This window comes from Balaenoptera borealis, assembly GCF_965194805.1.
Source record: "Balaenoptera borealis genome assembly, chromosome: 16".
NCBI classification, from domain to species: domain Eukaryota; kingdom Metazoa; phylum Chordata; class Mammalia; order Artiodactyla; family Balaenopteridae; genus Balaenoptera; species Balaenoptera borealis.
Genome location: NC_138872.1, coordinates 47,237,004 through 47,252,422, shown reverse-complemented (window position 1 = coordinate 47,252,422; position 15,419 = coordinate 47,237,004). Strand labels below are relative to the sequence as shown.

At 46.7% G+C, this 15,419-nt stretch overlaps 1 protein-coding gene across 2 annotated transcripts in view; it reads left to right on the top strand.

Annotated features, from left to right (window-relative positions):
* Window positions 1-15,419, top strand: part of CFAP61 (cilia and flagella associated protein 61) — a 258,593-nt gene that overhangs the window by 163,787 nt on the left and 79,387 nt on the right. For both annotated transcript variants that reach the window (XM_082359538.1, XM_082359537.1), the window contains 2 exons: window positions 3,371-3,469; window positions 8,995-9,163. In XM_082359538.1, the coding sequence (XP_082215664.1) occupies window positions 3,371-3,469; window positions 8,995-9,163 (268 nt within the window). The remainder of the gene's footprint in view (window positions 1-3,370; window positions 3,470-8,994; window positions 9,164-15,419) is intronic.

Sequence of the window (15,419 nt, the reverse complement as noted above, 5' to 3'; positions counted from 1 at the left end):
GACGGGGCCACATGGACCTTTGTTTGGACACGTATGGAATTTGGGATGCCTGGGGAGGGGCCACATTAGGACCGATGGGCATCTGGAAATTAGGTTTCTAGCTCAGAAGAAAACTATAATGTAAAGATGTAAGATGAAGGTGTGATGTCAGTCACATCACCCAGGGAGCTGGGCATGGAGACTGGGAAGTTTGGCAAAGGATAGATGGGGCACGGAGGAGGAGCTGGTGAGGGAAGCAGTCTTCAAAGAGAACCTTACGACAGTGCTGTCTCAGACCGCGTGTTCTATGGCGGTAGCTCCTGGGTGGGGCCTCCTGCATGGTCCCAGCTGTCCACATGTCCTCCAGCCCTTGTTCCTCGGGATTCCCACCAGCAGTGGCACCCCGCCCACCATTGCTAGTCCCTGGATGAGCCCCAGAACCCTGCCCACACCTCTGCCTTCACTCAGTCAGACCCTGTGGAGTCAGCTGTCTACTTCCTGCTTGGACCCTGACTGATACAAGCATCTTCCCTCATCACCCCCCCACCTTTCCTTTAGGAGTCAATACATAGAGATTTCTAGTTGCTTTCCAGTGTTTATTTTGTACTTTGTCCTTGATAACAGAACTCTGGGCAGTGTGGTTCTTGGAAAACCCATTGTGTTTCTCTTTGAAAAGCCACATTTCCCAGCCTCCCTTGCTGCTATATATGGCCACGTCACTAAGTTCTCCCACGTCAGCAGAAATGTCATATGAGACTTTCAGGGAAGCTCCTTAATGGGCAGACCTTTCTACCCATTCCTCCTCCCTTCTGCCTGTAATGTGGATATGGGGTGTGATGGCTGGAGCTCCAGGAGCCACCTTGGACCTGAGGTGACCTTGAGAATGGAAGGCACACACTGAGAAGTGGAGAAGCAGGGCCTGCTGACAGCGTGGCTCCACCTGTTAGCACTAGACAGGTCACTTCCAGGTTTCTTAAGTGCAGTTGTAAGAGAAACTTGCTGGGATAGGGAGAGGGAGAGACAGGAGAGGAACTTGAAGAGGAGACAGGGTTAATGGGACACCCCTCCCTTCTGAATGGGGGGAATGGAAGATGGCTCTTGTAGTTGTCTCTGGAGGTGGCAAGAAGGGAAATGGAGGGAGGGGTCTTGCCAGGGGACTAGTTTCTGTTCTCCTTATGATGTGGGAGACGTCCTCACTTGAGAATGAGGAAGGGGGATAGTAGGGAGAACAAGAAAGGGTGAAGTAGGGACCTTGAAGATTGGATATAGAACCAGAACAGCCACAATGAAGAACGCAAAAGGAATTTGGCTAAGGCTAGAGAAGAAGGGTGGAAAGCTGGTTCCTTAATGGATAAAAAGTAAGAAAACGCCCCTCCCCCAGTCTTTTGGCGAAATCTTTAATTGTACAATAGCATAATTCAGGGTAATACAGTGTGGTAATTCGGCAATTTACAAGTCATTTTACAAGTGATCCATGTTGTTAGATAGTTCAAACTGTTCAGTGCCAAAGAGATTGTTTCTTTAGTAAAAAATACCGCTGGATAATTAATAAGCCACTTATTCACATAGAGATGTAAAAAAGGCCTGTATATAATTGTATTATTAGTACAACACAAACCACATTTTAGTCACATAGACTCCAAAGCCCAAATAAATTTTGACCGCGTGTGAGTATAAACACGTATTATTATTTGCATTTTCCGTCAAATGGTAATAAATCAAAGGCCTGCAACTGGTGTGTTTGCAGACTGCAGCCATAAGTAGTCGGGGTTAATTGTGACCTTTACGTTACTTGAACGTATTCAAAAGTTTTATTCTTATTATTAGGGGATGAAATGTGCTTGGTTTTCTTTGTATCAAATAAGAATTTTCATTCTTAAATGACACACATCCTGAGAGACTTTAAAGCAAAACCTTTCCTAATATTTAGCTATTTTTAAATGAGTTTATTCCATTGCCTACCGTGCCATCGCCAAAAGTCTCCTGCTTTTAATGGTACTTAACAGATTGTCCGCAAATTGATAGCATTTCCACGTTTGGAAATTTTCCAGTTTCCTCCTGGGAAAAGAGGGCAGGTGTTTTCCTCTAACCTGGAGAAGGTTTCTTTTTCTGCATTTGGTTGGTCTAAGGGGAGGGGTGAACCAAGAAGAGATTTTTAGAAAAAAAGAATGTTTTTCTCATCCTGCTGAAGCACAGGAGATCAGCCCACCCATAAGACGTTGCTGACCGTAGCTGGAAGGCAGATCTGCAGCAGGAGGATCTTAAATATTTCAGGGAGACATGGAGGCAGCGCTGAAGAGTGTCCGCTTAGTGTGCTGGGCTGCTGCTTACCATCCCTGGGGGATTGGTCCCTGGGCCGCCTGGGTGAGTGCAGAGGGCACTACTTGGGGTCAGAAGATGTGGCTTTCATTTCTGGCCCTGCTGCTTCTGAGCTTCGTGACCGTGAACAAATTACCTACCATTTCCAACCTCGATTTTCTTCTGTCTGAAATACAGAGAATACAAACCTGCAACGCCCCCCTGCCACCACCCCCCGGCAGAAATTGTCCTGAAGATTAATCTCTATGACGACGCCCGTAATCATGCCTCGGGCCCTGGAAAGCCTGATGCAAATAAATATAAGGCAGCTTTGCTCTTGAAAGGAATCTTCTAGAATTCCCTCCTCTGTGATACTGTGCTCTCCTGATCTGAGTAGTTACATATATCTGAAAGTCATAAAGCTAATGTTGACTATGGGAATTAGATGATCTTTGCATCCCTGCCCACAGGTTGGGGTCTACAGGGCAGTGAAGACCAAGGTTAGATGAGAAGATGCTAAAGCCAGATGGCCTGGGTTCACACCCAGCCTCCAGATTTCCTGGCTGCACCGTCCTAGGCAAATCACTTTGCCTCTGTTCTGCATAATAAAATCGGGGTAATAATAGTACTGACCTCATCGTACTGCTTCCAGGACTCAATGAGAGCCTTGCAGAGCACTTGAGTGTAAGCACTCAGCAAGTTTCACCATGGTGGTTAGAATTCCAGGCCATCTCTCAAAAGGAGTCTGAAACTCAAACTTTGCGTTGACTTACACTAAATTTACCTGCTTCCTCCCAGTTTGGGGTTTTATTTTGTTTTACTCTGAGAAGCAAATTTTAAAAAGTTAAATGGTACCTGCCTTCACAAGGTCACAGCTTTTGGAAGTTTCTGCCATTAGCTGCTCCGGCACCCTCTCACTTCTTTCATTTAAATGGTCGGTTCTCTTGGAAGGTTTGTGCAAAAAAAGTTGCTACGTTCATAGAAAGACTCAACAATTGGAAGACGTGTGAAATAAGGTTAAATTGAATTGTAATAAACTTTCACTGAATTGTGCTTTACCTCTTTTTTTTTTTCTTTTTTTCTTTCTCCTTAGCTCTCACCTGAAGTTCAGTAATCTCACCCTGATTTCAACCCACGGACTCCCAGGAAAAAAACTTCTGGGCACTGAACAAAGGAAGTTTTTAGCAAGCGAGTATGAATTCTATTTTCTTCTTTTTAAATTTTATTTTATATTGGATTATAGTTGATTTACAATGTTGTGTTAGTTTCAGGTGTACAGCAAAGTGACTCAGTTATACATATACATATATCTCCTCTTTTTCAGATTCTTTTCCCATATAGGTTATTACAGAATATTGAGTAGAGTTCCCAGTCCTATATAGTAGGTCCTTGTTGATTATCTATTTAATATATAGTAGTGTGTGTATGTTAATCCCAATCTCCTAATTTATCCCTCCCCTGCTTTTTCATTCTGAAGCCTAAATGTCCTAATTTGTGTGCAGTCCTTTTTCTGCTAAATGGTAGGAAAGGGAAGTGGCAGGCTTTTCTCCTGAGTTCAGATGTTCCTTAGGAGATACAAATGCAAGTTAAGAGTGAACGGCAGGTCTGGGAGGATGCCGGCCCTGTTCCAAACAACTGGGACGGGTCTGTGACCCAGACACCACCTGCTTTTGGGTTCTGAGTGACACTCCAGGGCATGGGAGCTTGGTGACTGTATTTGCATCAGACCAGGCAATTTGCCGGAGGGAGCTAAAGTCTGGGCACCTCCGTGGGATGAGGGTCTCAGGCCCACCTGGCCCTTTGTCATCAGGGCTGATGAGGCAGAGGCCTTCTGAGTCCTCTGAGTCTATCATTGTTTCTGTCCCAGTGGAATCAGTCTTTGACAACACCCCTTCTAGAAAATGCCACTTCATTATCACACAGCTTCCATTCATTTTAATTTCCTGTAGCAAAGCATGAGTATAAGAATGATTAGGCTCCCTGCCTCTAGAAACAATGTCCCAATTTTTCCAACAAGGAGGGAGGAAATTGTTCTCTCTCAGGGGGTTTTCATTTTAGATCCACAACGAAGGACCCTCTTTCCTCTGTGAAAAAGGCTGACTTTGCCTTCAAACTGTGAGAAAAACGGCAGTCTCCTTGCCAGCAGAGCTAGGCTCATTTTGACCTAATACTTTTACCAGACTATAAACTTTGGGGTTTGGCGAAGGACATCATCAGGGTGCAGTCAAAAAGACATGGGTTTTGAGCCAGGTCGATGAATTCAGATCCTGCTCCCACCACAAAGGGGATTTCATCTCTCTGAGCTTTGGGGGTTTTGACTGGAAATGTGTATGATAAGCCAGGCTTGCTGGAGTTTTTGGTTAAAATTAGCCTAACACCAAGTTCTGGCTGAGCATGGAGGATCAACCCACGTACACCCCCTTCCCTCACTTTCCCTTCTTTCCAAATGACATAATTCCCAGGAAACGCTGGTGTTCCTGATAAATGTCTCATGAGGAATTTCATTCAGTCGGCCTGGCAAAGGTTTCTGTCAGTCCCCAGGTCAGGGGTGTTCCAGGAGAGACAGGCTAGCAAGTGATGCTCTGCTGGCCTGATTCTGTGGGGACCTGCATGTGGCTGGGTGCATGGTCACCTGGGGTCTCTGCCTCTGTCCTTCTCCCTCCACACTCCCAATCCAGTGGCCAGAGCAAGCCTGCAGAAACGTGAATCAGATCCTGTCAACTCCCGAGCGGCCTGGAGCTGCTCTGTCCAGTGTGGCGGCAGTGAGCCACATGTGGCTGCTTAAATTTCAATTAATTACAGTTAAAGGGGATTAAAATTCAGCTCGTTGATTACATGGGCCACATTTGAAGTGGGCGGCTAGCCACGTGTGGCTCGCAGCTGCCCTATCAGACAGCCCAGCTGCAGAAGGATTCTGTAGTCACAGAAATTTCCAGATGCTCCAATCTGAAATCTGCCCCTGTTCTGCTGGCTCCTCTGACCTCCTCTTTTTTTTTTTTTAATATTTATTTATTTATTTATGGCTGTGTTGGGTCTTCGTTTCTATGCGAGGGCTTTCTCTAGTTGCGGCGAGTGGGGGCCACTCTTCATCGCGGTGCGCGGGCCTCTCACTGTCGCGGCCTCTCTTGTTGTGGAGCACAAGCTCCAGACGCGCAGGCTCAGTAGTTGTGGCTCATGGGCCTAGTTGCTCCGTGGCATTTGGAATCTTCCCAGACCAGGGCTCGAACCCGTGTCCCCTGCATTGACAGGCAGATTCTCAACCACTGCGCCACCAGGGAAGCCCCTGACCTCCTCTTTTACTATTTTTGCCCTTGTTCTCTCTGCTGTCACCACACCAGCCTACTTGATGTCCCTCGAACACAACAGGCAAGTCCTCACCTTGGGGATCTTTGCTTTTCTCTCTTCAAGTCTTTGCTGAAATGTCAGCTTTTACATGAGACCTACTCTGAGCATCTAGTCGTCTGCAGCCAACTCTCCAACACACTCTAGTCCTCCTTCTCTGCTCTCTTTCTTGCTACTGAAATCCTTGTAAATATTATACAATTTGCCTTTTAAAATTGTTTATTCTGAATCCTTCAACTATGATGTAAACTCCACAAGGGCAGGAATTTTTTTGCCTTTTGTTCACTGATGGGTTCCCAGCATCTGGGACAGTGCTTGGCACTTAGCAGGTGCTCAGTAAATAATGTCAAATAGATGACAGTTACCTCCAAAAGTACCTGAAGAAGTCCTCTCCATCAGGGTGTAGACAGGAACTAAATACCACAGCCATATAAGATGTCTCTGGATGGGTACCTGCATGTTATCCTCTTAGAAACCACAAATTGAAACATCGACAGGATGTTGCCTTTCAAACGTTCCTCAGACCCCAATACAGGAAATTATGTCTGGTCGTGGAGTTTAGAAAGAACAAGTGCATTGATGTCCAAAAATTTAATGATTCGAATTCCTCACGCTAAATACAAATTCTGAACTTTTCCGTAACCAGTGTTTTGATTTATTATTGCTGTTACTACTTTTTGAAAAGCCATGTTTTGTCTCCCCACCTCCCCTGCCCGAACCTCGCCCTGTCCAGCCTCTGGTGGACATGCTAATGATGTGCCCGGGATGCAGCAGAAAGGAGGGCGGAGGGAGGGGAGGAGGAACCGGCAACGGGAGAAACCCACTAATTGGACAATCAGCTCTGAATAACTGAAGGTTAATTATGGTGCTTCTTCTTCTGGGAGTGTCACGGTAAACCCTTGCTGGAAAACTCTGAGGTTCTTTCCGGTCCTGCAGGGTTCTGATTCCATGAAGTGCAGGTCTTCACCACACTTACATTTATTCCTCTGGAGTTTGCTCTTAATTTTGTACCTGGAACTTTAGGCTAAGTCTTCCTATCACTAGGTTTGGGGTCACTGCAACTTTGAGCAATCTGGCCACTCTCCACATATGTCCTGTTCCAGCAATTCCCCCATCCTGCATTTCTACTTTTTTTCTCCTCCTTATTACCTGTCCCCAGAATGTTCTGTGAAGACAAGCTTTCACATTATTTTTGCGTCAGAGTCAAGGTCACTTGAGAAACACGAAGTTTCATTGACCTACCTTTTTGGTTCCTTCTCTCTCTTCCAGAGGACGCTAGTGGAGATATTTCTCTTGTCCTCAAGCCTGGAGAAGGTCCCTGCCCTGTGGGAATCTTAATGCTCGTTAACTCTGCTTAGGAAATAATTTTGGAGAAATATCACTTACAGTCTCCAATATCTAGTCTCACTACCTGATGGGTAAATTAAAGAAGGTCCAGAATGGATTCTAATATCCGAAACAGATAGGCATCGGCTACACACAGTGTAAACTTCTCAGTTTCTAAACTGAGAAATGTCATTCCATGTGGTCACAGGCTGTAAAAGCAAGCACCCCACATTTTTCAGTGCTTCCTAAGGTCCCTGCAACCCCAGTGTTCCTGGGTGCAGTTCCCACTGTACAGAGCTTCAGATTTTATCTCTGAAGCATGCATTCTGAAATTATCAACGCCGCTGGCCTACTGTCATAAGAAATAACATCGTCTTAGCCTTCCCCAAATTTCCCCTGAGAACTTTCATCTTTGAGCAAATCCTCATATGACGAATCCCTGTGTATTAACTACATTTAATTTTTCCTCATCTTGGACGGCTGACGGTACTGCTGCTGTTAGGAACAGATCACGTCCCAAGTAAGAACAATCCCTCATGGGTCTCTCATAGATGTATGAAATCAGTGAAGCCTCCTGTTTTCCTGTAAAGCTACCAAAATGGCTTTTTATAAGAGAATTTCATCTCACTATCTGTTATTTTCCTGTGGCAGGCCAGCCCCCGATTTTCTTTTCTTATTAAGAAGAAATTTTCTTGTTTTTAAGTGTCATTGTGTGGAGAGATACAAAGCCCAGACTCCATTCTCTTTCACAGGCCCTATAACAGGGTCTAATGTGCATCCATTACCAGGATTCTTTTTGTGTGGTGAGAGCAGACTCATGCGTGGATCAAAAAGAAAAAATGTTCTCCCATTACCACTTCAGAATCCTGTTTGCCTCCAAGGAGAGTAAACAGGATTGTGTATCATTAATATTATTTGGAATAATACCCTTCACATATGCATCCCACTTGACAGACAGCATCTCTTAACATTCTCGTGTCCATCCCTTGCAATGCTCGAGGCATGTGAGGAGGGGTCGTTATCCCCTGCTGAGAGGTGAGGAAACTGAAGTTCTAAAAAGGGGTGCAGAGTCCCCAGGGTCCATTTTCATTGGCGACAGAGCAGGGACACAGACCCTGGCACGGGGAAGCCTAGATTTAAACAGACTCTCGCTGTTCTGCTGCCCTACTCTCTGCGTCTTCAGAACAGGGTTATTAAAACGTCATGTACATGAGGTCAAACCTTCCAGAAAATTCTGGAAACAACCCTCACAGGACTCTAAATAAACCCAAAGCCACAGGAAACCCACTTTTCTCCCATTACAGTATTGTGTTCACCCTCGAATAGAACCCAGAGAACAAAACCCGTCTACCCTGGGCCTGCTCTTATGGAAGCAGCGGTCCCCGTAAATCACCTTTACCCTGAGAAGTGACTCCCCAGAGTCCCCAGGGATTGTACTGGCTGCAAACATAATTCCCTAATGGACATTTTCTCTAAATAAAATGCGTTTTGTTGTTTTGGCATGAATCCATACACTAATTCTAAGAATGAATTAGTCATTTATTGAAATTAGTCATATATTGAAAAGCCTTAGCAAATAGGCAGGGTTCTCGATATTCTGGACCTTGAGCCCTGCCTGTGAGAATCCTCAGATGTCACTTTCTTCATCCTCATTCGCTCCGAGTCTGTGGTCAATATGACAGTTGTCAATATGACAGACCAACTGCTAAAGTAAATTTACACCCGCCATGAAATGGAAGCAAGAGTATATATGAATGATTACACACACACACACACACACACACACACACACACACACACACACACACACACCCTCCCTGTTGTGGACTGGTCTACCCCAGGCAGAACAATTTAGCTTTAATGGGAAGATGTCAATTTGCGACTAAGTGTCTCATAAGGACAAATCTCCTAGCTAGCCTGGGTCCCGGTAAACTCCCAGCAACAGCACAGGCTCGGCCCACCAGGGGACTCGGACCAGCTCACCAGATGTCTAATTAATGCCCGCTGTCAGCTGCTCAAATGTCACTGATGGAGCCTCTCTCTCCACAGCCACTGTTATAATGACAAAGATCACGCGTTGATGTCGCTATGCTCCTGGGTCAACGTGGTGGTTGGTAAAATGACTGCCATAGACCGAGCAGCTAAGCAGGTCATCGTTTCCAGAGAAGAAGTAGTGCCCTACGACCACCTCGTCCTCTGCACCGGGCAGCAGTACCAGGTGAGCCCTCGGGGATGGCGGGGGTCACGTGCTGACCAGGCCCATGTCTCAGGGTCAAGAGCGTGCCTCCCACCTGCACATGTGACCGGAATTGGGTCCAAAACCCTCCTGGAAACCCATTCCAAGAAAAACATTCTGCTCAAGGTTAAGAATCACAGCAAGAGAATCACAGCAAGAGGAGAAATGTCATCCTCGAAGCTGTTGTCCAGAAGTCTAACACGTACTGCTCACCAGAGCAGAATCCAGACGCAGCCCGGCGTGCATCTGTAGAAAATTAATTTATGTTTCAAGAGGCTAACATTCGGCGGTGGCGATGGGCTTGCGAGAAAGTATTTCAAACATGCGCACCTTCTGTCAGCCTTATTTTATTTTGTCTCTCGGTTACAAAGCTAGGAAGTGTGGCTGGTTGCTTACCTGGTGACCGTGCTTTCCATCTCGATTAAATTCTCAAGCCACATTCCAGGGAAGTGTTGCAGGATGTGACCTATTCAACATCCGACAGAAGCGAATTTGAACATTCTCGCTTTGCAACGCCGGAGCATTTCATGCAGAAATGCCACAGAAATAGGGCATCTCTTTGATGAAAAGAGATTTAGATGATGGAGTCTTTTCATTACATTTTCTCTCAGGGACTGGATAGGCCTCCAAGTTGGGTTTGTAGGGAGTTATCCCCTGTCCACCCCAGGCACTGGTCATGTTTTTCTGCTCCTGTCCTAGGCCACCTTGGGGATGTGCTCAGGCCTGCTTCCCACAGATGAGCCAGGGGAGGCCGGCCTGGTGGGGATAGACAGCCCAGCAACTGCGCGCATCACTGACTTCGAGCGCTGAGCCTGGGCTACCCATTGAGAGCACCTGGGGCACTTTTGATATAAACCCAGGCCAGGGCCCCGCCCCCAGAGGCTCTGTTTTAATTATTCTGGGGATGAGTGGGGTCCAGTCATCAGTATTTTTCTGAAGCTCCCAGGTGATTCTAAGCTAAGGCGGAGAAACACAGACTTGAACTTTCTCGACCTAGAACCTCACCTGTACCTTACAGCAGCACTTCTCACGCTGCCATGTGCACACACATCCCCTGTGCGTCTCGTTAAAACGTAGATGCTGAGCAGGGGGTGGGGTGGGGGCCGTGGCTGAGATACCTCGGTTCTAACACGTTTCTGGGTAAGGCCAAGGCCGCTAGTGAGGGGCCCACCTGAGGACCCAGCTTGGATCAGCGTCTGAGTGATTTCGTTTCTTTTCTTTCTTCCCCTTCCTCCTCCCATTCTTCCTCTTCTCCTTCTCCTTCTTCTTCTTTTAAAGCAATCCAATTCTCAAAGTGTAGGAAAGGATTTTTTTTTTCTGGATAAAGGAGAAAAATAAACTGGTTACTTAAGTACTCCTCTTTTTCAAACGTGAAACCAGAAGAAAACACCAAGCACCCCTTTGTCCCCCTCACCTGCCCCTCCGAGTTCCAGCTGCTGCCTGCGACCGTGGACTTGGGAAAATGTGACAGGAAGGCCCGGCCAGCTGTCCAGAGACTCGGGCGTCTGCCCATGTGTGCCCAGCTGCCCCTGCGGCTTTAGTCTGTGGCACATTAAGCTCTTGCCCTTTTAACAATGGGAAACACGAAATGAAGTGATAAAGAGAGTTTCAATTTAATTCTTCCAGAAGGACATAAAGATTAAAGGTACATAGACTGATATAAAAAAGGCAGCTGGATTCACTAGGAGCTTCCGGCTCTTATTTCTTTCCCTATTTCCCTTCTCCTCCACTCTCACGGTTTTGCCCCAATTTTGTGATTTAAAAAAATACCAACAAGTTAAAGTCATGAAAACAAGCAAGAAGACTACCTGTTATAAAATATAATTACAAATCTTAACCTCTAATCTGACCTGTAAATGACATGTACCAGTCTAAAATATCATGCAATATTTTTGATATCCAAATCCATAGCACTTATTTTTTTAATCAGAAAATCCATGCACAAGATACAGTGTGCTGCAGGGCTGCGTGTGAGGAGCCCTGGTCTCTACTTCCAAGCCCTCTTGCCAGGGTCAGCCATTCTGAGGCATTTCTGTTGTTTGTTCTTCATTGGTTACCCCCCAGAACTACAAACAATGTGTTTATAGAAGTTTTCCCCTTGATCAGTCAACTTCCGACATTACCTCTGACCTTTCCACTTTGGACGATGACGGTTCTGAAAAACTGTCTGCAAGACCTTATAACCAGGGTCCCCGAGCCCCCTCCCTGGCTCATGGAGCATCGAGCAGAGACGGAGAGATGCCCGCTCCCACGCCTGGGTGTGGGTCATCTCAAAGAGAAGAGGGATAAAAATGTGTCAGCCTGAAGCCAGATGGGTTGGCATGGGCCATGAGAAAACCGTGGCTGGGACTCCCACGGGGTGGCGCTCGGGGAAAGCTAGCCGGGGGGTGGGGGGCGAGAGCGTGCAGCCGGGCGAGGGCAAGTGGGGTGTGAGCTCTGGTGAGCTTGGTGTGGGTGAGCAATGTATGTGGTCTCCAAGGAGGCGAGTTATGTCTCAGACGGGAGATAGAAGAACGTGGCATCCGGGACAGTGCAGGCCCAGGCGAGAGCCTGCTGCAGAGGGTGGACAGAGCTGCACGCGTCAAGGTGCTACCCCTTGTCGTTTGGCAGCGCCCAGCATGAAGAGACCTCCCTGTGTTGGGGCGGATTAAAGGGGAAAATAACAGCATGAGGCCAAAGAAAAGAGGCCGTTTTGAATCAAGACTTCAGATTCCCTGAGGCTTCTCCCATCAGAGCCAACATCTCCTCCCCTTGAATCTGGGCAGGCTTGTGACAGCCTTGGCCAGCAGAGTACGAAGGAAGTGACATGGCGTGAATTTAAGTCCAAGTCAAAGGCTAGGCAGCTTCTCTTTGTCTGTGGGAACAGTGGCTCCTGGAGCCCTGAGCTGCCACATAAGGATTCCAGATACCCTATGACCGCTGTGCTGGAAATGCCATACATGGGTTCTCCAGTTGAGGGTTCCAGCCGAGCCCAGTCTCTCAGCCATCCCTGCCAAGGCCCCAGACATGTGAGTGAAGCCATCATGGACCCTCCAGACCAGACCATCCATACACTGACTGTCACCAAGTGCCCTCTATCGATAACACATGGAATAAAAGGATTGCCCAGCCAAGCTCTACCCGAACTTCTGGCCACAAAATCATGAAAGGTGATAAAACAGTGTTGGTTTAAACCACTAAGTTTTGGTGTGAGTTTGTTGCACAGCAAGAAAGAACTGGAACTAAAAGATAACACAGAATAAGAGAAAAGAGAACGACATCTAGAAAAATCAGAGCAAGAACATACTTTTGAAAATATTCCAGAAGGCAGGAATGCAGGATCCTCTCCCTCTCTCTCTCTCTCTGTATCTCTCTCTGCCCCTCTTTCTCTGTCTCTGTCTCTGTCTCTATCCCCAGGACACTGTGTATCATCCTCATTACGGTCTCCATCACAGGAGCCAAAGACATTCGACAAGCAGAGTCTGAGCTGAGAAGGCCACAGGGTGAGATGAAAAGGGAGACGGGGAGTAAGAAAGGATTGATGTTAAATCCCCATCAAGAGACAGACCTGCTTCTGTACAAGTTGGTGATGTCAGCTGAAGACCAATCACAAAGCTCCCCTGGAGGGTGGAGGCAAAGGACAAAGGGATACATTGGGTGCCAGAGACAAGAAGATATGCTAGAGGTGGAGGCCATGCCTGGACAGTGCTTCTCCCAAAGAAGAGGCCCAAACACATGTAATAGAGACAATAAAGATATGCTAGAAGAAAACTTTCCTTACCTGAAAACATCATCCAGTTGACCACATTCTTGGCAAAATCATAGAAGAATTTTCCCAGCTAGTTACATTCTGATGAAATTTTGGTTCTATGAGAACGATAGGGAAAACAATGAACAAACTTTAAGAGAAAAATAGCAGATTACCAACCCCCCCCCCTGCATAAAAAAGAACAAAAATAAGGCAAGCAACAAAAACTTACCTCTCCAGCCTTCAGTGGTTTAAGAAAATGAAACTGGCTGCTCAGAATTTTGAAGAAAATGGGCAATTCAGTCATCGCATGCTCGCCTAAGTGTATCCTATTGGAGGATGGCAAAAAGTGTTCTTTATGGGCCAGGCCTGAGAAAGAGGATCTTCCGTGGTCTTTAATTCGCACTCTGTATAACGGAGACAGAAAAGAACTGGGCACAGTAGTATAAAAGGACACATGGCAATACCACAAACAAGTTAAAAGGTAATCCAGGGGCTTCCCTGGTGGCGCAGTGGTTGAGAATCTGCCTGCCAATGCAGGGGACAAGGGCTCGAGCTCTGGTCTGGGAAGATCCCAAATGCCGTGGAGCAACTAGGCCCGTGAGCCATAACTACTGAGCCTGCGATGCTGGAGCTTGTGCTCCGCAACAAGAGAGGCCGCGACAGTGAGAGGCCCGTGCACCGCGATGAAGAGTGGCCCCCGCTCGTTGCAACTAGAGAAAGCCCTCGCACAGAAATGAAGACCCAACACAGCCAAAAATAAATAAACAAATAAATAAAGAAGCTTTCATTTAAAAAAAAAAAAGATAATCCAAATCATTTTTATAAATCTGAGAATAAATCCAAGATGGGCAATAATGAATCTTACTCTAAAGTAATCTAATCAAAACCGAGTTCTTGAAAATAGGGAGAGAGGTGGCCAAGGAGGACTATGCAGTGTCTTAAATGGGGAAGCACAAAGGCAATGTTTCATTCTTGACTCTTAAATTTAGAGGAAATAAGGTTAAAGAATGCTTTTGAGCAGCCTAAATAAATTCACCTTCCAAAAACCGGAGAAGATAAAATGGAAGAAAACATCCTTCATGTAACCAGAGGCAAGAAAAGAAAGAGAATAGCCAAGATGCTTACACTTGAAAGTATGAACCAGAATGGCATAAGGAAAAAAACCTAACAGTTGTAACAGCGAGTGTCGTGGTTTTAAATTGCCCCCATTACAAGACCAAGGATCTGTTTTTAGAGGGACGTCGAAATACAAGAGGAATACAAAACCAACCACACTCAGAGTTTAAGAGTGAAAAGATAGTTCCAGGGGCACCAACAAAAGATGTCAAGCAAATTCAAACAGCTGTTACGAGCAGCAGCAATAGTCATATCCAGTGAAGCAGAATCAACTGGAGAAATAAGAGCATTGATCCTGACAAAGGGTAAAATTCGTGACGACGACGTGGAGGTCACGAGCCCGTTACATGGCACAACGTGGTTGTGTCACAGAGTGTATCACAGGACAGAAGTGCACCTGCAGCATGACGTGCATTTCCTGGTGTCACACGTAAGGGAAGGAACCAGCTGAAGCACCTCCAGAGACGAGAGGTCACCCCGGATGTTTAGCCAGAGGGGCAAAGAGTCCGATGGCTGAGGGTGTTCGTGTAGAAATGAATTCGACTCGGACAGTGTGGCCCGGGAAGCAGATAACGACAGACGTCAGAAGCCATGGGACTACAGCACGCATCCATCCTAAGAAACTACCTCCTAAGGGTCAGAGCCTCCGCCAAGAGGGACTGTCTGACCGGGTACAGTGGGCAGCCGGCAGGAGAGGTCAGAGCACCTGACCTGGATCGAGCACTGGCCTTGCACCACACCAGTGCTCCCTGAGGTCACCCTTGTGGGAACACCCTGAGCTCCCTGCCACTCCCACCCCCATTTCACAGGTGAGGGAACCAAGCTGCAGTGGGGCTGAGGTCAAAGGTCAGACAAGACAACTTGTCCAAGGTCACACAAGGGTGGCAGACTAGGGGCTAGGGTCTGAGCCCAGGTGGTCTGGCTCCAGTTCTTCGCCGCTGCCTATCTCTCTCCTCTCTCCCTCTCTCCCTTTCTCCTTCCCCTTGCCTCCTCCTTCCCTCCTGCCCTCTCCCATCCATGTGGTGCAGAGGTTACACTGGATGGCTTTAAAAGTCTTCACAACTCACAAATTCTAGAACTTACCGTTTATAGCTAGAGTCAAATAAACAGTTTTTTTTTTAAAGTTTTTTTTTTTTTCTCTCTTTAAAAATATATGGAGAAAAGCAACCTCAGTTCTGGTAAGGTGGCTTCCTGGTGTCCTCAAGAACCCAGGCCCTTCTGTCTTTTGTTCTTCCGCCTTTGGAATGTGGCTTCCATCCTCAGCGTCTTGTGGTGACTGCTGTGGTTCCAGCCATTTCATGTGCAAGAAGCAGGAAGGAGGAAAGACTACAGAAAAATGACTTTTCGAGTTGCCCTCCCCCTGCCCCCACAAGGACACCTGCTTTTCTCTCT